Source organism: Mercenaria mercenaria, chromosome 7, assembly GCF_021730395.1.
Source record: "Mercenaria mercenaria strain notata chromosome 7, MADL_Memer_1, whole genome shotgun sequence".
NCBI lineage: Eukaryota > Metazoa > Mollusca > Bivalvia > Venerida > Veneridae > Mercenaria > Mercenaria mercenaria.
The window spans coordinates 33,746,345-33,771,412 of record NC_069367.1 but is presented as its reverse complement, the minus strand read 5'-3'; the positions used below and the strand labels follow the sequence as shown (position 1 = coordinate 33,771,412).

The 25,068-nt window shown below is 33.7% G+C and overlaps 1 protein-coding gene across 6 annotated transcripts in view; it reads left to right on the top strand.

Annotated features, from left to right (window-relative positions):
* LOC123555951 (annulin-like) overlaps positions 1 to 25,068 on the top strand; it is a 56,481-nt gene that overhangs the window by 17,551 nt on the left and 13,862 nt on the right. For 3 of the 6 annotated variants that reach the window (XM_053548071.1, XM_053548070.1, XM_053548072.1), the window contains exons 3-7: positions 11,775 to 11,847; positions 16,581 to 16,690; positions 19,851 to 19,979; positions 21,202 to 21,417; positions 21,842 to 22,102. In XM_053548071.1, the coding sequence (XP_053404046.1) occupies positions 16,585 to 16,690; positions 19,851 to 19,979; positions 21,202 to 21,417; positions 21,842 to 22,102 (712 nt within the window). In that variant the 5' untranslated portion in view covers positions 11,775 to 11,847; positions 16,581 to 16,584. Of the gene's footprint in view, positions 1 to 11,774; positions 11,848 to 14,463; positions 14,600 to 16,580; positions 16,691 to 19,850; positions 19,980 to 21,201; positions 21,418 to 21,841; positions 22,103 to 25,068 lie in introns of those variants that run through there. The other 3 variants (XM_053548073.1, XM_053548074.1, XM_053548076.1) reach the window with 3 other exon arrangements.

Below are 25,068 nucleotides of genomic sequence, written 5' to 3'. Positions count from 1 at the left end.
ACCACATTATAGGCCATATGTTTATTAACAGCTGTGCCAAGTTTCATTAAAATCTACATTGTAGAAAAAATACTATTCACGAAACTATTATGAAAGTTTTGATTTTACCATAGACTCCAATTATGAAAAATGCGTGAGGTCCAAATTTTCCAAATCAGTCTAGCAATAAAAAACCAAGCACACGACCCTATGATTTTTATTTGCTGAAATTTCTAAGTATATTTTAAAGTTTTGAAAAAGTTGAAAGTTTAATCAAAATAAAATTCGATGCGAACGTGCAGAAAGAATACTAGAAATGTTCTCTTACCGCACTCACCAAAATAGACCCCATGAAATAGATAAAATAAAACAATATACACGAATGTAAACTTTATTTGTTTCAATATCATAAGGTGCATACAATAACAACAGTATTGAAAGATCTTGTATATCATGGTAGTGTATTTACTTATATACATATAAAAATATAACAAATTATGCCATCACGCCATTCTGGATTTAATAATAAATTAATAAATAAATTATGCAATGAAATGAATTGACGGAAAAGCTTATTATCAACAATCCGAATCATTTCAGTCAAATTTGCATGTGCATTTGACATTTATTTCTAATTCGCATGAGGTACCCCTTTTATTATATCTTTGACATCTTTAGAAATCGTTTCATTGGTTATACTACTTTTTACAACGATCTTCAATGCAGAGTCATATGGGACAACCAGCAAAACTGAAACGTTGTCTTTTTCGCAAGATATTGGCTATTAACTCCATAAAAGATATAAAAAGTTCTTCGAGTTGTCATATCTAAGCCAACACAAAATAAACCAAACTCTAACTCGCAAATACTCATACAAAGACTATGCAAAATAAAAAGAAGTTCTCAGAGGTCATACATAGCCCATACATAATATATAAAACTCACAGAGATGTCATACGTTGCCCATACAATATATACAAAGCTCACAGAGATGTCATACGTTGCCCATACAAAATATACAAAGCTCACAGAGATGTCATACATAGCCCATATAAAATATACAAAGCTCTCAGAGATGTCATACATAGCCTATACATAATATACAAAGCTCACAGAGATGTCATACATAGCCTATACATAATATACAAAGCTCACAGAGATGTCATACATAGTCATACATAATAACAACTCACAGAGAGTATACTATCCATACAAAATATACAAGCTCTCAGAGATGTCATACATAGTCCATACGTAATATACAAAGCTCACAGAGATGGCAACATAGCCCATACATAATATACAAAGCTCACAGAGATGGCATACATAGCCCATACATAATATACAAAGCTCACAGAGATGTCATACATAGTCCATACAAAATATACAAAGCTCTCAGAGATGTCATACATAGTCCATACATAATATACAAAGCTCACAGAGATGGCATACATAGCCCATACAAAATATACAAAGCTCTCAGAGATGGCATACATAGTCTATACATAATATACAAAGCTCACAGAGATGGCATACATAGCCCATACATAATATACAAAGCTCTCAGAGATGTCATACATAGTCCATACAAAATATACAAAGCTCTCAGAGATGTCATACATAGTCTATACATAACATACAAAGCTCACAGAGATGGTATGCATAGCCCATACATAATATACAAAGCTCACAGAGATGTCATACATAGCCCATACATTATATATAAAACTCACAGAGATGGCATACAAAGCCCATACAAAATGTACAAAGCTCACAGAGATGTCATACACACATAGTCCATACAAAATATACAAAGCTCACAGAGATGTCATACACACATAGTCCATACAAAACATACAAAGCTCACAGAGATGTCATACATAGTCTAAACATAATATACAAAGCTCACAGAGATGTCATACATAGTCCATACATAATATACAAAGCTCACTGAGATGTCGTACATAGTCGATACAAAATATACAAAGCTCACAGAGATGTCATACATAATCTATACATAATATACAAAGCTCACAGAGATCTCAAACATAGTCGTTACATAATATACAAAGCTCACAGAGATGTCATACATAGCCTATACATAATAAAAAAAGCTCTCAGAGATGTCATACATAGTCCATACATAATATACAAGCTCACAGTGATGGCATACATAGCCCATACAAAATATACAAAACTCACAGAGATGTCATACATAGTCTATACATAATATACAAAGCTCACAGAGATGACATACATAGCCCATACAAAATATACAAAGCTCTCAGAGATGTCATACATAGTCTATACATAATATACAAAGCTCTCAGAGATGGCATACATAGCCCATACATAATATACAAAGCTCACGGAGATGGCATACATAGCCCATACATAATATATAAAACTCACAGAGATGTCATACGTAGTCTATACATAATATACAAAGCTCACAGAGATGTCATACATAGCCCATACATAATATATAAAACTCACAGAGATGGCATACATAGCCCATACAAAATATACAAAGCTCACAGAGTTGTCATACACACATAGTCCATACAAAATATACAAAGCTCACAAAGATGTCATACATAGTCTATACATAATATACAAAGCTCACAGAGATGTCATACATAGTCCATACATAATATACAAAGATCACAGAGATGTCATACATAGCCTATACATAATAAACAAAGCTGTCAGAGATGTCATACGTAGTCCATACAAAATATACAAAGCTCACAGAAATGTCATGATGTCATACATAGCCCATACATAATATTCAAAGCTCAGAGAGATGTCATACATAGCCAAAACAAAATATACAAAACTCAAAGAGATGTCATACATAGCCTATACATAATAAACAAAGCTCACAGACATGACATACATAGCATATACATAATATACAAAGCTCACAGAGATGGCGTACATAGCCCATACATAATATACAAATCTCACAGAGATGTCATTCATAGTCTGTACATAATATTCAAAGCTCACAGAGATGGCATAAATAGCCCATACAAAATATCCAAAGCTCACAGAGATGTCGTACATAATATACAAAGCTCACAGAGATGTCATACATAGTTCATACATAATATACAGAGCTCACAGAGATGTCATACATAGTCTGTACATAATATACAAAGGTCACAGAGATGTCAAACATAGTCCATACATAATATACAAAGCTCACAGAGATGTCATACATAGCCCATACATAATAAACAGAGCTCACAGGGATGTCATACATATTCTATACATAATATACAAAGCTCACAGAGATGTCATACATAGCCTATACATAATATACAAAGCTCTCAGAGATGTCATACATAGCCTATACATAATATACAAAGCTCTCAGAGATGTGATACATAGCCTATACTAAATATACAATGCTCACGGAGATGTCATACATAGCCTATACAAAATATACAAAGCTCACGGAGATGTCGTGCATAGCCTATACAAAATATACAAACTCACGGAGATGTCATGCATAGCCTATGTAAAATATTCAAAGCTCAAGGAGCTGTCATACATAGCCTATACATAATATACAAAACTCACAGAGATGTCATACATAGCCTATACGTAATATACAAAGCTCTCAGAGATGTGATACATAGCCTATACTAAATATACAATGCTCACGGAGATGTCATACATAGCCTATACAAAATATACAAAGCTCACGGAAATGTCATACATATCCTATACATAATATACAAAGCTCACAGTGATGTCATACATAGTCTGTACATAATATACAAAGCTCACAGAGATGTCATACATAGCCTATACATGATATACAAAGCTCTCAGAAATGTCATACATAGCCTATACATAATATTCAAAGCTCACATCTCTTTCATAATATACAAAGCATACTGAGATATCATACGTAGCCTAAACAAAGTATACAAAACTCAGACAGATGTCATACATATCCTATACAAAATATACAAAACTCAAAGAGATGTCATACATAGCCTATACATAATATACAAAGCTCACAGAGATGTCATACATAGCCTATACATAAGATACAAAGCTCACAGAGATGTCATACATAGCCTATACATAATATACAAAGCTCACAGAGATGTCATACTTAGCCCATACATAATATAGGGATATACAGGACATACGGTATACAAAAGCTCTAAAAAATGTCATTTATGACCAGTACAATGTTATCAGAGCTATCATCATAGCCTTCACAAAGTATACAAATTGAATTTTCACGGAGCTGTCTTTCATAGTCTGTTCAAAATAATCAAACCATTTAGAGCTGCCATACATAGCATATATAAAAGATACAAAGTTCTTGAAGCTATCGCACATAGCCTACACAATGTTTAAAAAAAGAGTTGCTTTATATAGCCGATGAAAATATACAAAGATCTTAGAGCTGTCGCACAAAATATTCAAACTTCTCAGGACTGTCATTCATAGCCAGTCCCAGTTAATGGTTAGACGTCCAGCGTCCAAAGTCCTATGTTGAATATTTCACTTTAACATATTGTCCTCTGAAACAACTTGTCAGAATTACACCCTCCGTCGGTAGCATCCTAACAAGGACCTCTCTCAAATTTGTTTTAATGGTTTTGCTTGGTCCCTTTTAGAGGTCGCAAAAATAGGAAACAGGACTTTTTCCCATGACCCGCTTGATAGATCTTCAGCAAACTGTGTCTGTATCATTCTTGTATGAATCTCTCTGTAGTTTAATGAAATGGGTTTGCTTGGCCCCGTTCAGGGGCTGCGAGAGGTAAAAATAGAAGAATTAAACAACTACTTCTTATGAATCTTTTCATGGGTCACAACAAAAGAGAAACAGTTGTGTTGTCACATGTCAGAAGTTGCGGTCGTGGCTCATGCCAACGACCCCTTATTTGAGCGGCCTATACTCTAATCCCAAACACTCACACGTCCTTTAGAATGTAAAACAAGTAAATTGAAATGTTGAGCAATATACATTGATGAGAAAAAAACAACCCACCTCGATAACATAACAAAGCAATGCCACCAGTTGGGGACTAATCAGTTAGTATTAGTAACTCGTAATAACCAGTTACTAGTACCTTTTAGGAGCTCGTAATAACCAGATAGTAATCAGTTACTAGTAGTATCTCGTAATAACCAGGTATTTACTCGTACTAACCAGGTTGTTAGTGGTTACTACTGAATAGTAAATGGTAATACTCTATTACCAGATGGTAACTCGAAATTACAAGGCAGTAACTCGTAATAACTAGATAGTTACTAGTAATTAGCAGTTACTAAATTACTTGGTCAGTTACTGGATATTAGCAATTACTGTCCAGGAGAGCTCATTTACTAACCGATGATAACCATTAACAAGTTAAAATGCTAAACCGGTCTTTCTAAACTTATTCAATAACGTGTTCCATATTCACAAATCAAGGCCATCAACTTAACATACATTTTGTAACCTCACAGCTGTTGTATTGGCTGTCTAGGTTTAAGATATACGTAGTATAATTACATACATATTTATTGCTACATAAAGATCATACGCATTTCATGTTGTGTGAAAGTTCCTACTTATATTATGTTATATTAAAGTTCAAAAGACTTGCATCATACGCATTTCTTGTGATATGAAAGATCATACGTATTTGATAAATTATTTTGCAAGTAATTACTTCAACTAATACAATGTGTTTCTTTTAGGGCAAAATATGTTATTCTGTTTAGCCAATGGTACACAGTATCAATAGGTTGGGAGGCAAGTAAGGGCTACTATACAGTTATCCCTGACAATTTTTTCTATGGTACCAAATAGTTTAGTAGGTCCTACTAAGTGAAACCCTTGAACTGTGTTTGATTTCACAGTTTCCATGACAACCATTCACTATTCGAAACGAAAACTATGGATATGACAAGTAGTTTTACACCGTTTTGATGATAAAACCAAAATTTATGAACTAATTTGCATTTTTGTAAATATTGATGAGAATGTTTCAATATCACAAAATTTTGATTAAAAATAAATATTTCCTACGGTTTTTTTTGTTCCTTAAATAAATCCGTAGCAGAAAATTTGTTGAAAAGTAACCTTTTCTTAGTTCTAAGTCAATTTTAATGTATAAGACAGCTTAAGTCTGTCATTCAGTGTGCAGAGAAGTCATTTTTTTTTTTAAATTTCATAAATAGGTGTGCATTAAGTAAATATACAAAGTCCGCCCAGTTAGCTAAGTAGGGAGTGGGAATATTTATGGACCGTGTGGTCGTTACCTGTATATCCCGGCAAGGCATGTGTTTGACGGGTTGATTTTAAAGAAGATATTGTGTCCGACGTAATTTAATCTCCACATTTGAATCATCTGGAGAAGGTGGCAGTAACTTGCGGAGCACAGGTTAGTACTGGTACATAGTCCAGGAACACTGGTTAGATAACATGTCCGACGTTACTTAGCCCTTGCCCTGCTAAATTTCTATAATGAACTTGTCCAGCTTTAAATTTGGACAGTACCATTAAATTTACCAAAAAGATAATGACTGAATGGCGAACAAAGCAGATCTTGATAAGACTGCACGGAGGTGCAGGCTGATCATGATCTACACTAGTCGCAAAGGCAGAATCAATCGTGTCCAGCATGATAAGGGTTAATTGAAGTATTATTACAAAGCGGCGCTAAACCAAAACTAACAAACAAATTGAGATATACATGAATTTTATGTAAGAACTTTTGATTTAAAACTCTTAAATTTTACTAGGTTGTCAAAATATTATCTGTTAGTAATAGAAAACCAATAAATAAAAATATCTATATCTTAACATGCAAGCTGACTACTTACACAATACTTGACAATACACACATGCCATTTTACATGTATTTTTAATCTCATAACTTTATGAAGAGAGACGGACAGTCTTTCTCTTTAAGAATATTGCATATGAAAAATTCATACGGTATCCAGCTCCTTAACCGTCCATCCGTAATATGACCTTTCACCTACTTGAACAAGTTACGCTATATTTCAGTTTTCTTCAATATTTCAAATAACGCTTATCATCTACTTAACATATTTAGTGCAAATCTTCAGTTGTTGTCATTGAACTTCAAAGTAGTGTAATAATATGTCATTTAGATATTATCTGAACAATTTAACTACAATAAAACACGTTGAAAGCACTCAGCATGAAAATGTGTAGTCCCTGTGATGTACAAAACAGTTTACAAAACATTTACTTGTAGTTAGTTCTTTGTGTTGTTTTTCTCATTTTGCCTCATTTAAGATTGAAGTAAATAAATAAGCTACAAGAATTTGTATGTAATTCTTTCTTTGTGTTGTTTTTCTCCTTTCGCCTCATTTAACTTTAACATAATAAACAAGCTACAAGAATTTATTAGGAAACATCAGGGTCCAAGTTAAGGACACTGTTTAGATGTTGCTGATCTCCGTCAGGATCACACAGTGCTAACTACAGGCACAGTATGTATATGCATGATGCTTTGCTTGTGACAGGATCCCAATGATTCATCCAATTTGACATGACAGATGAATGTTCCACCAACAGCAAAATACTTCTTTAACCATCAAAGCATATGACCAATAATTGTGTCTGCAAGACCTTAAACACAACAAATATAAAACAAACATATTTATTCTAACACGACCAGCAAAATAACCTACATACATGTAGAGCAAAATCTGTCTCGGGTTATTCTGCAATAAACCACTCGAGTGCAGTGACGTCATCCGATACAGGTGCGTAGTACGGTCGTAAAAAGTAGTTACTATATTTTCTAATACTTTTGACACTAGTATGTCGTGTTAGAATCGAAATAATAAGTTCCCAAGTGTGATTTATCGTAGAATAACCCGACTTTTTCGTTCTTATACGAAACAATATATCACTCAGGCCTACGGCCTTCGTGATATATTCATACGCATAAGAACTCAAAACTCGGGTTATTCTACGATAAACCACGTTTGGGAACTTATTATTTCTTAAATAAAACAACTCTAACATCATCCTGGTCCGATATGATGTTGAATTTGCATAATTTATTAGGTCATTTGAGACAAAAAATTATTTGAAATAATTTATCTTAGAATTTATTTATTTATTTATTTGGGTTTTACGGCGCACCAACACAGTATAGGTTATATGGCGCCAAACAGGACTACAAATTTTGGTTCCACATCTCATTTACATCGAAATAAAAACATGAGGTATGGAATCAAAATTTGCATACCTGCTGGGATCACAGAGTTACTGCAAAACCAAGTGTTAAGACCCTATTAGTCGCCTCTTACGATCATGCAAGGGTAAGGCAGTAGTTCCTATTCTTTTCATACACAGATCGTCCCAGAACCACATGGGGCAAATACATTTAGAAAACTTTTCAAGAGAAACACATTTTTCATTTTTTCTTAATAAGGCATCCTTGACTGCTTTTCTTTTAAATTGCAGTGGATAATTACATTATGAAACAGAACAGTTTCGAGCTGAAATCTGGTCAAATTTGTAATGTACTTTCAGTGCAAAGTTGTTCCAGGTGAAATATATATGTTATACAACTCTAATTTAGTTTAACTAATATAAATTTATGATAAGATTTTACCAACAAATTAATGAAAAAGATGCTATGTCAAGCAATGTGAAAAATATATGTCACTGAACATTGTTTCCCACTCAGAAATATCGGCAACATCGATTTCCTGAAAATGCAAAACTGTCCTAAATTTTCCAGGTTTTACATTTGTACAACAAACATTATTTAAACTTAATTTGAAACGATATAGTATATCATTGCATCGGAAATGGTCGCTTTGTAAAATTTGACCCTTAAATTCAAACTTAAAACTTGAAAGGTGAATCTGGAGTATCTGTGCTTGTGGCGTTGTTACGAACACATATGAGCCGTGCCATGGGAAAACCAACATAGTGGGTTGGCGACCAGCATGGATCCAGACCAGCCTGCGCATCCGCGCAGTCTGGTCAGGATCCATGTTGTTCGCTAACAGTTTCTCCAATTCCAATAGGCTTTAAAAGCGAACAGCATGGATCCTGACCAGACTGCGCGGATGCGCAGGCTGGTCTGGATCCATGCTGGTCGCAAACCCACTATGTTGGTTTTCCCATGGCACGGCTCATATGTTTATAACACATTAACATCCTATCCAAGCATATCAAGCCTTAGGAGGTTGACCAAAAGAAGTCTTTCACAGTGCTCTGACATAAATGTAGCAAATTATAAATTGTCGACAGAAGCTAACAGGCAGTATCTTCCACATATGATACACATATAGTTTATATACATTCTCTAGAATAAGTGTTCAATTTTTAAGTAAAATAAACTAAGAAGGAACTGTCAGTAAGCTATTACAGTGACAATAACACGAATACACAATCAGTTCCAATCTCTGAAATTATATCCTGACATCATATTGACATTACATTTTTTTATTATGACAATGACAATAAAAATGCCAACATAGCTTTAAAAATAAATCATATTGAAAGAGGCCAATAATTGCGAACTGTTTGATGACTGAAATAAATTCGATAAGCAAATCCTTCCGAAGCCGAAAAATAATTCGTTTTGATTTAGTCAGTTCATTGAGTGGCAAAGTATTATGTAACACCCCTTGCACACCCTACCACTGGTTTAAAAGAAGCTGAGTGTTCATTTATATATTACTACTTGATTTAGGTACAGAAAAACAAAATAAAATCTAATTTGAATAATGACTTTCACACTTAGGACCAGCTTTCTATTTTCATTAGAAAAAACAGTTACAACGGGAAATGGCAATAGTATATCAAATAAATTTAAAAAATGCAATAAATTGATTCTTTCCCGTCTGTTGTAGCTCCTTATGTTTCACTAAAACATCATCATAGTACTTCAGATTTACTGAAAGAACTAATGCAATCATTAAAAAGAAATAGTAGTCTATTTTCAGTTATCATATTCAAGAAGAAATTCTGAATATTTTTAAAGAAAATTTCAGCCTCTTGTGAACCAAATAAGAGTAAAAAACAAATTATTTTCAATGAATGTACATGCTTTTCCCACTGTTGTGTAAGTCATATCTCAGACCGTTGTGATATGTTTTTCTCAACATCATAAATTGATAATATCCATTACCTTGAGTCTTACAAACTTAAATTGCATTTTTATGCCCCAACATTTAGCAGCGTTGTTGCTGTCCGTACTCTTGTGTGTTTAACTCCTCAAACACTATTGAAAGGATATGCTTGAAAGTTTCACAGGTGAGGGACCTTGATGTGAAGATGACTTTAAATAATGGACTTTTAATGTGGCTATTTTTCTAAAATTATGGTACTTTATTAATTTCACAAAATAGGCCATTGTGGAGAAATTTTGTGTGTTCACTTTCTATACACTATTCAAAGTAAATCAGATGCAGAACCTTATCTGGATACAATTGCTAACATCCTTCAAGAAGATGGTCTGTACTAAAAACTAAGCTATTTAGAGGATGGCGCAGTATTTTGGGGCATCCATGGCTTATGGACATAAGTCTAAATTTATTTTTCATTTTGTCATAAATTGAACGTCAATAGTTTGAAATTTATTTTGTTCTATACCTTTGTCCAAAATATCATTATACATGATTGAGTTTTGTAACTCTCATTTTACATTCCAAATTATCTTAAAGTATACATTATTTATAAATGTTGAAAAATAGAAACGTAAAAGACCTGCAAGGTGCAAAATATTTTTATAGAAAGTGTATTATTGTCTCTAAAATAAGTTCTTGCTCCTCCTCATAAAACCAGAAATAATTATATATATATTATCTTTGATTTAAAATGATAGTCTTAAAAATTATCTAAAGTAGTTTTCACCCGAGCAATTTATTTCAAAAGATGTGCAAAATTTGTTTACTACGATATATAATCTGAATATTACTTCTTTAATTTTAGACTTGAAACATTTCTTATAATTTATGTTACTTCGAACATAAATCATTTAAGATTGTTCATTGCTAAACTGTTCCAAGTGACACATGTCTCCAAGGTAATAAAAACTGTAAAAAGATCCGTTTGAAGCAAAGAATGCAACCAAGTCGGTTTAATTGAGAATGTACATGAGAGGTACTGAAATGTGCAACACCTTTCGTGCCCCCTAGCACCGGTTTAAGCGGAACTCTATAACATATGTTGAATGGACTCCATGATCCCAAAGGACCAGAAAATATAACAATACTGAATCAAGACCTTGTAAGTTTCTTGTCTTTTCTAATTAAAACATAAAAGTACGTTTAATTATTATTACTGTTTCAAATTGAAAGCCATGAAAATTCTGAAAATTTATTTTAAAAGACTAAATACGCTTTGTGCATCGGCCAGGCTGTGCAAAACTTTATCATAATAAAAGACTCATTTTTAAAGAAAATCCTGAAAATTGCATTTCTTAATTAAATACATATTCAAAATATTGTTTTGTTTTTGATCTAGGATATGATTAAGAAAATACACACATTGTGCATGAGGATTATACTTGGAACTAAAACAAAACTTACAAATATTGATTTTTGTAGTACATGCACATATTAAATATGGAAAATTTTATGCAAAAGAGTGATTAAAAATGTCACTTGAAAATTTTTCTCTCAAGCACCTCATTACTTTGAAGAGATGGTTTAGTAATACATTTTCTCAAAACCCACGAAAAAAGACACAAATACTGGGTTTATTCAAGGTCACGTGTTGCGTTTTTTTTTCAGATTTAAGTGTAATAATAATTATACATAATTTGCTTTTGTAGGGTGGACACAAACAGTTTCATTCACCGTGTATGAAATACCGAATAAAGAGAAAATAACGGATATACGCTGCAGGTAACATCTTAAAATTTGTTATTTTTATTAATTTTGAGCAACACTCTGGTAAGTACATTTACGCCTGTTTTAAACTTTGGGTACTGTTTATTATATACTTTCTGTTGAAATATTGAAAAATACTAATAAATTTTAATACGCATTTTTACTTAATTATTTGCATTGCATTAATATGCATGTGTTTTAATTACAGGGAATATATATTTTCTGTTGTTGTTTTTTTTTTCGCTGATTTTTCCGAAACTGTTTTCGTAATCGTTGAAAGTGATTTTGCTTTCTCAAGTTTAAAGACAAAAATTCACCTTAATAGCAAAATAAACCATTTTTCTGTCACCTATAAGTTCCAACGACCGCAACCCTATGGCCATTCTATCTGTCATATGTACAAGCATTTGACATTTTGATAATTAAGAGACTTCACTTACCAAAGCTGACGCCAGGAAATGAATTCAGCAAAAAGTATAGACGAATGAGAGATGTCGGTGGTATTGTGTGTTGCGAATTGTACATATATGTACATGTTGAAATGAAACAAGTCACACCATCACGCGATCCCGGGTTTTACTGCATATTGAAACAAAATTGTGAAATTAAAGAATTTGAAAGCAATGACATAAATAACAACGACTCATGCAGTCAAAAAATTATTTTGAAATAAACTTTTGCAAGTGCATACAGCACATATTGTACGTATTTGTTATTTGCAACGGTATCCAACTCCTTAACAATCACACGAGTTCAAACACCTAGATGTATCATGTTACGCAAAATTTTATTTATCCTCAATGATTTTTATAACAACTCTATAAATAACTTAACATACAAAGACACTCCACTTACCACATTTTAAACGAAATGTTTGAAAGATCATACCCATTTGATGTATCAGCCACAAATGAAATTTCTCTTTTGACATAACATTATCTTTTGGGAAAAAGAAGTACCACACAATAACTTGCGAAGCATTATATTCTTTGCATTATTTCGCCCTGAACCAAGAAAATCTGCAAGCTACAAAAAGTGTACTTACCTTGTATGCATACAATTCTTTGCAACATTCGAAGACTTTCCCTACAGGTTATAACACCACGCCGGGAAAGGTAAATTACAACGTCAGTAGACACAGTTGATACAGTGCCGCTCCATGTAGCCCCGTTGTTTCAATTAAAAGTATTCATTGTACATTTTATTCTATGAGATAAAAAATCCTTTTGAAGTGAGAAAGCTAATATTCATTGATACCGGAAAAAAGATAATACATAAGTATGAATTTTTTGGTTTTTCTTTTGAATTTAAAAAGCGTTTTTACGGTTCATAGTGGAATACTGATGTGCATAAATAGTATTCATTTCATGATATTCTATGCTCATATTGCATTAAAATATTATTAGATATTACCTTTAAATGTAGGACATCCTCATAAAATATATATTAAATTACAGTAAAAAGATAAAGAATATGTATGACATGATTATAATGAAAATATCGAAATATAGAATAACAATGATAAACATACAGTCGAATATCGAATAATAATGATGATGTTTTAACTAACAATATCGAAATGTAGAATAACAATAAAAAATAGACTCTACATTAACAATAACGAAATATCGAATACAAATAATGACTTTTATAATAAGAATAATGAAACGTTTCAAAACAATAATGAATACACAACAACAAAACGAAGAAATGTAGAAAAAAATCACGGCTTTTGCAATAAAAATAACCAATAAATGAATAGCAATAATAAGCATACAATAACAAAACGAAATGTAGAATAACAGTCACGACTTTTGCAATAAACATAACGAAACATTAAATAGCAATAACAAACACACAATATAGAATATATAGAATAACAATAACGACTGTTGCAATAGAATAATTAAACATTGAATAGCAAAATGAACAAGCAAAAATATTAACGAAATATAGAATAACCATCACGACTTTTACCATAGGAGTAACGCAGTACTAAATATGAATATAAAGTATAAGCGATAAGCATCTCACAGAGTTTAAATTGGAAAACATATCTCATTTTCGCTTTAATTCTGTTCATTCTCCACTTTGTATGATGAATTAAGGATTAAGTTAATAACTTCTAAATACATCTTCTTTTTCAGCTCAGCACATTTGTATTGCTCTGATGGAATTATGTCTCTATTTTGTATTGCAAAAGTTTTCCATATGTGTTGTCAGAATATTAGCCAATTTCATTGTATGCGTGACCTCTAAAATTGTATTATGTAAATCATGTTTAACAATGTACCTGTAGTGTACTCGTTAATAAACTTTCTGTTCTGTTCTGTTCTGATAAAAAGAAAAACGATATATAGAATGATAATAGCAAAGTTTACAATATAAATAACAAAACATTGACGAACAAAAACGAAAACATAATAATATCAGGTAGGTATAATTTTTACACGACTTGGATATAATTTAGCAACGTTTAACAGGCCATGCTAAAGAACAGTTGTTTTCTTTAATTTCAATGCTACATGTATAAGGTTTAAAGCATGTCTGGATCGAATGTCTAAAAGTAATAAATATGTGCATTTCATATGACCTACACTGACTATATTGAGCGCACCAGTGACTTTATTTGGTTCAAGGTTATGCAAGCGTTTCAGTATATTATATCGATATTTGCATGCTTCGTCGGGTAAACATAAATAACTTCGTTCATTTTGCGTGCAATACCCAAGAAAGGAACACATAAAATATAGGAATATATGTTCAGGTTACATTACTTTTGTTATTTTAACCTTTTGTATTTTATGTATATACATGTAGGCGTATATACCAATTAAGTTAATTTTATCTAATATTATTGCCAACCTGGGAAAAGTAATACATGTATTAATATATGGCGTAGCCCGAGGATGGTATCACATTACTTAGGCTTAGCCCGTGGTTTTATTTTTACCTTTTTTCAGGTCAATAAACCCTCATATATTGGCCTTTGGCGTAGGTTGATTTAACTTGGTATACCCAGGTCGCTGACAGATCGAATAATTAATAGCGCAGATTGGTTATTTTAGAGTTATTTAAAGAATGTCAATTTATTTATTTTCAACAATAAAAAACATATTTCGTGTATTGTTGATAAAAGCTGTGGATGTAAATAAAAAGAAATACTGACTGGTGTCATTAGCTCTACACTAAATCGCACTTGTTTAGCAATCATTATAGTTCTTCTCATCGTCAACAACCCTAAGACTACCAAAATTTGTTTTTAATTGTACACTCTATATAGACACTGCACTATTTCTATTTTACCAGTGTCCGAAGCCAAAAACTGTTATTGTAAGGAATGATGCAAGGGAATAGAATCCAGCCACAGTAAATAATGGCTTGACCGGCCCCATTTTCATCTAGTTTGAGACCAACCACATGCGTCTTTTTCGTGTCCGCAAACAAGCGAAACTCAACCTTACAAAAACACTCGTGATGCATATTCTTCTGACCTCTCTCAAATAGCATACGCATCTATCATTTTCATATTTCTTCTCATATAGTGTATTATTATATATGGCTCATCAATATTTAGCATCAACTGTTTTCCTTGAAACCGCATCCAAGGGACATTTACCCCTATACTGCTAAAACAAACTTTAGTTCCTCACCCCTGTTGTATATACTGGTACTTGGAAATAAGATATGAACTTAAAGAGCTAAAGAACGGGGAACCTAGAATTCACTACAGTAACATAAAAAGACATAAAAGTAGAAAACAAACAGCAGATTGAACTTTTTCTGGTAGTTTCCATTGATTATTGATTTTTCTTTAAATAAGCTAGTCGTCATCATTTGTGTTTGGTCGCTTAGTAATCATGAAAATACGCTGTGGTATTCAGTCACCTTAATTTATATTTTAAACCACAAAACGCAAAATCTATGATCCCTTTTAGCAGCAGAAGGGCAAATAATTAACAACGAACAAGTTGATTAAAATAATTTTTATAAATGGTGTGATAAGAGTATGAATCTGCAGAAGATTAGAAGATGCATATAGTGGCTGATTTCTGCCTTTTCGTGTTTTTGTGTCTTCAGTGCTAAGGCGAAGATACGAGGACATACAAGGTTGACAAACTGCCGAGTTGTCGTGTCTTTGTGTCCTGGTGTGCTAGGGGTGGAGACAAGAGGATACAACAAAGACATGAAATTGCAGAAATCAGCCACTATAGATGCATGTGTAATTCATGATCGCAAAAGTAATACATATTTCTCTAGCAAGTTCTGTTAACAGAAATTCGAAATTGTAGTAAACACATAATATATATAAGTTTTTCAGTGGTTCTTAATTTAACTGGATCGTATGTAAATATAATTCACTACGACACTGACGTTAAAGGTGAATTTATTTCATACTATTTAATCTACATAAATGTTTATTTTATACTCACTGTCCTGTGGTTTTCTTCGCTCCTGAATAAAAATAGAAGTGCCAAGGCGTCTGATACTGTTTGTTTTGAGTTTACAAATAATTGTTATATTATAACGAAAATATTAACCTGATCTTAAGACTATGCAAAATATTGAAACGCATATGTACAGAGTCTGTCTTCGTTCATTGGCTTTTTTATAGATTAAATTTGCACAAAAATTTGCAGTTGCTTGGTTGCTCGCTAAGTGTAACGTAAATTACTTACTGAAGTTACCAGTTAGGTAAAAATAAATCCATTACTCTTCCTCATAGACATAAACGTCGTGTTTTTCAGTTAAATGCCATTACGTGCACTGATACGTGGCGCAAGATACAGTGCCTATTTATACTCAACGTGCCGGGGAAAGTGTCGTACTCAGCTACGCATTAAGAGGCATTATACAGGTACAAATGAGTGCTAAATGGAGCATTTTTTATTTATACACCACCAAAATCACTCTAGCCTTGTCCCACCCAGCCCGTCTCACGTTCCACCCTCTATGGATCCATTGTATACATGTATCGTATTACTAGTATTACACTTTGACCTTCCAGGTCCCACAAATCCGACATTTGCTTTGACAAAATTATCTGTCTTTTTTCGCTTGAAAGATTCCAAATAATTGACATTTCTTTCTATTTCCGAAAACTATTAATGCATTTGATTGTAATTTCAAACATATATATGAGATCGTTATATAAGGTTACACACCAATGATTTACCTTTTTGATTTAGAAAATATGTTTATTTGAAACAAGCGGAAGTATTGTATTGAAACCTCAAAACAGGTTGAATGGATCATGTATCAGGTCAAATGACCCTGACTTTTGTTTTGACGGAAATATTTCATTTTGAAAATGCCCAAAAATGATATTTTAATATTTCTTAATCCTATTCATGCAGATGTTGGTTTACCCGAAACTATCTTCCATAACTGCCTTTTGTTCTGACAAATTCATTTCCCATTTTCACTTAGAAAATGCAGCATTTTTTTTTGTCTTCTATAAACAAATATCTAAAACCAATAAAGGTATTGCATGGAACATTGAAACAGGATGTAAGGCTCATAAGGCAAGCTCGTGTGTCCCATAATTCTGACGTTTACTTTAACAAAATTACTTGTCTTTTTGGGCCTTGAAAATGTCGTTAAAGTGCCATTTCCTTTAGTAAAACCAACACTTCTTCACACAATGTTACATCTCGCGTCATGTTCCATTTGAATTTACTATCCCTTTATGACTTCCAAGTAGGCTATTGGCTAAATTATAGTTTTTGAATTTCTCAGAGACCTAAATGTCCTGAAAATGCCAGTTTCTCTATTTAAACCTTTGCATCTTACAGTATTGGATATTAACGGAATATACTATAACACACACCTCAAGTCAAGTTCTTTATGAACCATATGATTTATTTTGGTCCCTCCTTTGGGACTCTCAAGGTGGTTATTGACAGACCAATACAAGTATTTCATTGAAATTTAACATAAACCTTTGGCTCATGAGGAAGTTGGGAAAAAAAAGTCCCAAAACTGTTTCTGCTTTTTCATACAAAACTGTCCCACATTCTGATTATATATTATATTTCACAGTTTTGATATTTAAGAGAATGACTTTAAATCCTCTGAAGGAAATTTAGTGCACAAAGTGAAGAGGAACTGAAAGAAACAATTGCCATGTAGCTCTATGGGCTACGCACATGAATATTACCTTGACCAGGACTGGAAGCGTGATTCACACGTCTAAATTTACCTCTCTGAGTATTTCTCAGGAGAACTGTTACTTAATTAGGTAGAAGCACATGACTTGCAGGTTACACAAAACAAGGTTACACACAGACGTGCGGGGAGAGTTTTTAGGGTTTTGAGGATGGGCTAGACTAAGGCAGTTAAAGACTATTAGAGTTATGGAAGTTATTTGATTCCAGAAACGAACCTGGGATATTATAAATTAAATGCAATTATGTATATTAAAATAGAGTTACAGACAAAACATAACTCGTTATTTATCTATACGCCATTACAACATGTAAAGTGCTACATGTAGTAAATGTTTCTGCCATAAATAGTAATAAAGTCGCCAGTCTTTTTGCACAGTTTTTAAATTTAAGGAATAAATTTATTTTTACTAAAAGTAATTTGATATGACTAAACACTGTGAAAGGCAATATCTGATTTTTATATAGACATGTCTCCCTTTCCAGTTGTATTTAATGTTTGATATAACTTGATGCAGTGATACATAAAATAACCATAAATCTGCCCTGACTACTGAGAATGTTTTCACCCTTTTGTACTTCAAGGCAGTAAGTTTGAACCATTATAAGAGATTTGATGATGTGACTTTACACATTTAATTATTACACTGAACCTAAAGGAAGAACGGAAGAACAGAACAACTGTAAATCTGTCATGATTGTTTATTGCATTTTTGTTGTTGTTGTGTAAAAAAAAACTTTTTTCTATCAAATCCTTTTCAAACAGGGCTTTAGTGGGGGTATGAATCACATTTAGTGAAAGCTTGAAAGCTCTAGTTGAAAACTCAAATATTACCATTTTCAGTTGTATTTTTGCCAATCTAGATTCAGTATTATTGAAAAAATCAAAGCCTTGAGATGTCTGGTGGTTGCGGGTTTTGCTAGAGTTATTTTCATTTTAAATACCAATCTATAAATATACATGTATAAGAAACAAATACTAATGTGCCTCATATCTAAGATAAACTCTGCCTGACCGTACATGAACAGCTGGAAGTCAGTGATGTAACCATGGGCTGGAATACCTACTCATTGACAGATCTTATATAATCTAAACGGCCAGTGTGAATGGATAGAGGATGAATAAGAACTGCTTGATCATTGATAATTCATCCGCATTGTTCATGAATAGGACTACTTTGTGTAGCACATGAACATCCTTTGGATGTGATTTGGAATCAAATAAATATGCTACATGAGTGTCAGAAATACACTTAACTTTGGTAGCGGGATAAACCCGCAACCAAAAATAACAATAAAGTACACTCTGTATTTTCACAGTAAAAATATTAAAAAGTCATCGAACTTGACAAAAGTTCACCCAGAAACGATGTCTTTGCGATGCATACTGCCTTAGAATAACTTTAAACTACGGAAAAGGGACATAAGAAAAAAGGAAAAACATTCCATAGATGCACAGAGAGTATAATGAGATTATATTTTAGTGCGTTGCCACGATAAAGCATCTCCACTAATATGTGTGTGTTTTTTTTTTATATTTTCGGAAGTAAGACTGATGCGTTATATTGGGAGCATATATTCCTTCCTGTGGCAGGAAGGAATGCGTCCCTCAGTGTGTAGGTTTAAGAGGTGATACAACTTGAGATTCTATGTCAGGGGAAGACAGAGAACAGAAAATAACGAGATGCTTTGTCGTTGGAAAGGCAAAAGGATGTTCCCTACTGAGTAAAGAAAAATGTTGCATTGATAAAAAACGGTTTGTAGAAAACAAAATGTAAAATTTATACTCATTTGCACTCGTACTAAATCTGTTTAGTAAAACTTGCAAGGTTCTAAACGTCTCTATTTTAGTGTTTGGAATGGAGCACGGTACTGAAGGAGGTAGCAGCCTTGACAATGATAACAAACTGACATTATACGAGAGAAATTTAATGCCTGATTGGCGAATAGTAAATTATGATCCAAAGACAGGGACTAACGGTGAGAAATATTTCAACCCTTTTCCTGTATACTTTCTATAATGAACTTCTATCTTACTGTTTGGACAGAATCATTTACTGTTAAAAGGAATACTTACCAAAAGATATGGACTGAATGGCGAACAGTGTGGATCTTGATCAGACTGCATGGATGTACAGGCTGATCATGATCTACACTGGTTGCAAAGGCAGAATCATGCGTGTCCAACATGTTAAGAGTCGAACATTATGCGTTTTGACAAGACAAAAGTTATTTCTACATTTTAAAATTGTTAATTTGCCATTTAATACATGGATTTTTAGACAATTATGGCCAGTGACTTCAACGGATAATGCTGTGAGGGTACGAGTACTGTTTAGCTGCTTAAGCGGGAATCTAATTTTAAAGTTTTACTGGAAGTAGGAAAATAAAGGGAAAAGATAGAACGAGAAAATCCTTCGGGTACCAGTTAAATTTGAGTACCGGCATCCACAAATGTTACAATATATATAGCTGTGATATTTTACTACAGGTCCAGGTAATGGTTTTGCAACTGTGTATGTTGTAGTCATGCTCAGCCGTAAATCAGTTATAAATTTCAGTTATTTCTCATACAGCCATGCCTTACCTGTAGGCTTGATTTCTAACAACATATTCATCTGCAGAGTAGCAACGGATCTTTTGAGCAATGTTAACAATCATAATTGAGCCGCGCCATGAGACAACCAACATAGTGGCTTTGCGACCAGCATGTATCCAGACCAGCCTGCGCATCCGCGGTTTCTCTAATTACAATAGGCTTTGAAAGCGAACAGCATGGATACTGGCCATACTGCGCGGATGCGCAGGCTGGTCTGGATCCATGCTGGTCGCAAAGCCACTATGTTGGTTTTCTCATGGCGCGGCTCATATTATGAATACATACACAACACATGTATCTAACTTATTTAGCAGCCATTAATCATGGCCTCTTTGACGTGTCAGTTTTGTCAATATATTACAATTACAATTTCTTTCTTTCTAAAAATTAATGCTCGTAATAAAATATATCCATAAAAGAACATTCATATATAGACTCTTCCAGGAGATCAGTGTAACAGACTACATTCATATAGTATATCACTGTTAAACGCTGTACAGAATGGCCGTGTAGTGCAGTTAGACAAGACACAAGCATTTGAACATAATAAGTAATAGCGATATTAACTGAGGAACAGTTGTACACTTAAATATTCTTTTGCAGTACCCAGCAAAGAACTTGCGGTAACAAATGTTGACCTGAAGATCCATGAAAACACGACCGCCCATAATACTGCAGAATACGACATCGCTAAAGCTGGTGTCTATGATGATATTGAACAACTTGTTGTCAGACGTGGACAAGAGTTTGGAATGACGATAGAATTCAATAGACCGTGTGATATAACAAAAGATGACTTAAGAATTATCTTAGAATTCGGTAAGAAGTTTGAAATTCATTTTTTGAATATTGGCCATTTTTGAATAACATACTTTTAATTCATACAATAAAATAACAATATGGAGTGCATAAGATGCTTTTCGTAAAACAGACTTGTTTTATAATTATACAGTGTTGGATATTTTCGCATTCTTTCTATTACGCGATTTGAAAAATAACAGTCATATTTCCGATGTACATAGTTCGTGCTTCGTAGGTGGCTATGCTTCTCGGTGAAATGCTACTAAATTTTAAATTCATAGTTTTAAATTTGCGAGCGGTATTCGTATTGAATATTAGCGAAAATGAAACCGCCGTGAATATTATTTTTCTACAGTACTAGAGAAAATAAAGTTAACGCAGTAATAATCAGAAAGATGATGCATGTTTAACACTGATACCTTGTTGATATCTTATCTCTCAGGAGCAAATCCAAGACCATCAAAAGGGAGCCGTGTTGATTTAAAACCGTCAGAAAAAGAGCTTCAGCCTAACGAATGGGGGGCCTTTATCAAATCCAAGGATGGTAATCGGTTAAACGTAGTTATTTTGACTCCACCAAACTGCCCAGCTGCTAAATGGGTACTGAAAATTGATGTTGTGAAACAGAAGGACAGCGAAAAGACCCTTTACAGATACGTGCACACTGATCCATTGTATATTCTATTCAATCCTTGGTGCAAAGGTAAAGTTCTTTTAACAGCAGAAAAGTATAATTCCCTTTGTTTCTTTGGCATAATTAAGAATTTATATACTTTATTTCGTTCTCTGTCTTTAATTATGCCCCCCTTCGAAGAAGGAGGGGTATATTGCTTTGCAGATGTCGGTCGGTCTGTTGGTCGGTCGGAATGTAGACCAATCCGTTTCCGGATGATAACTCAAGAACGCTTGGGCCTAGGATCATGGAAGTTGATAGGGAGGTTGGTCATCACCAGCAGACGACCCCTATTGATTTTGAGGTCTGTATGTCAAAGGTCAAGGTCACAGTGACCCTGAATAGTAAAACGGTTTCCGGATAATAACTATAGAACACTTGGGCCTAAGATCATGAAAGTTGATAGGGAGGTTGGTCATGACCAGCAGATGACTCCTATTGATTTTGAGGTCAGTATGTTAAAGGTCAAGGTCACTATGACCCTGAACAGTTAAATGGTTTCCGGATGATAACTCAAGAACGTTTAGGTCTAGGGTCACGAAAGTTGATAGGGAGGTTGATCATGACCAGCAGATGACCCCTATTGATTTTAAGGTCAGTATGTCAAAGGTCAAGGTCACAGTGACCAGGAACAGTAAAATGGTTTCCGGGCAATAACTCAAGAACGCTTGGGCCTAGTGTCAGGAAAATTGATAGTTAGGTTGGCCATGACCAGCAGATGACCCCTATTGATTTTGAGGTCAGTATGTTAAAGGTCAAGGTCACTGTGACCCTGAACAGTTAAACGGTTTCCGGATGATAACTCAAGAACGTTTAGGCCTAGGGTCACGAAAGTTGATAGGGAGGTTGGTCATGACCAGCAGATGACTCCTATTGATTTTGAGGTCAGTATGTCAAAGGTTAAGGTCACAGTGACCAGGAACAGTAAAACGGTTTCCGGGCAATAACTCAAGACGCTTGGGCCTAGTGTCAGGAAAATTGATAGTTAGGTTGGCCATGACCAGCAGATGACCCCTTTTGATTTTGAGGTCATTAGGTCAAAGGTCAAGGTCACATTTGCCAGGAACAGTTAAACGGTTTCTGATCTTCTTGTCCAAAACCATACGGCCTAGGGCTCTAATATTTGGTATGTAGCAAAATCTAGTGGTCCTCTACCAAGATTGTTCAGATTACTTCCCTGGGGTCAAATATGGCTCCACCCCGGGGGTCACATGGTTTATATAGACTTATACAGATCAGCTCAAGCGGAAAACCCACTTTCCGTTTTTCCTCGAAGGAAAAATCTTGCATAGGGAGGAATTCCTCCGAGTACTGCCTAATTCTGACTCGGAGTACCGACTGTTATAGTTTTATTACTTTAGCGGAATTTCGTCGAGTCACTCCGAGAAATTACTTGACGGAACTCCGAGTCGAAATTATACAGGTAACACTATAATGATTTCCGGTATTTTATGGCCACTCCGCGCGGCTCCGAGTCTGTAATAAACAATAAATCGGTCATTTCGAGTGCCGCGAGATGATTTGACGGAACTTCGAGGCAGTATTTCCTTACTTAGACGGATTGTTTTTGTGAATTTGTATATTGAAATAGTTTCTGCATTTCTTAGATTAAGAAGTATATTTGTGTATAAAAAACTAAATTAATAATCATACGAAATTAAACAAACTTCCAAATCACCGCCGTTAAAGTCAAGTCATTTGTTAAATTTTGATATTTACATAATTTCTGACATTGCAAATTGAATTTAGGAAAAAAGTCGTGTAATTATTTATGCACTAAATTAAGAATAATTTATTAATAGATTAACGTTAAAATAACACCCGCTAAAAGTAAATTGTTTAGTATGATATTCAAAATAAATGCAAATTAGATGTAGAAGTAAATTTATGTAGAATGGACTAAATTATTAATCATATATAATTTAACAAAGTTTCAAATGAGCGCCGTTAAAGGAAACTGCTTTGTTAAATTTTGATATAGAAATAATTTCTGACTTTGCGAATTTATTTTAGAAATAAAGTCAAGAAAATGCACTAAATTATGAATAATTTATAACTAGATAAACTTTTAGAAACCGCCCGCTAGAAAAGTAAAATGTTGAGTATTAAGAATTATATAAAACAAAACACAATTTCAAATAACTGCCGTTAAAAAATAGTTATTTGTTAGATATTTTATTGAAAAAGTTTCTGACAGTGCAAATTAGATTTAGAAATAAATTGATGTAAAATGCACTAAATTAGAAACTGTATAAGACTAGATAAACGTTAAGATAATGACCGTGAAAGAAAAGTGACCTCTATTAATTAATGAAAAGTATAGGAGAAATGATTAATTTTCATGATGAAAATGGTCTTTCTTTTATTCATTTGGAAAGGAATTATAAATAGGATAAAATACTACTGCCGTATCCAATCAAAAACTGATGAAATATCATAAGTAAACAGAAAAGTTTGGTTTGTTTAAAGTACGATAAAAAATACTTCAGTATTATTTTTATTTACAAATTCTGTGTTATTTCGCTTATCACTATGTAAAATATAATCACCCTGCTCCGAGTGAATCTGTTCTCGAAGTTACTCGAAGGCCCATTTAAATTTGTATAGGTAATTAATTATTCGTCTCGGAGTCACATGAAGGAATTCCGTCAAGTGACTCGAAAACAAAAGAAACCAATACAGGTGTGTATTCCGCTAATTGGATTTCATCTCGAGTCACTTCGAGAATTTCCTTCGAGTGACTTCGCATAAATCCTCGGAGTCAGATAGCGAAATTCCTTGACGGAAAATGGCTGACTCGAAGAAACTTCGAGTCGGAGCCTTGGTACTCGTTTTGGCCATCCTCCGAGGATCGAGTAGAATGGGTTTTCCGCGTGAGCTGATCTGTATAGGAAAAAACTTTGAAAAACCTCTTGTCCAAAACCATAGGGCATAGGGCTTTGATATTTTGTATGTGACATCATCTAGTGGTCCTCTACTAAGATTGTTCAAATTAT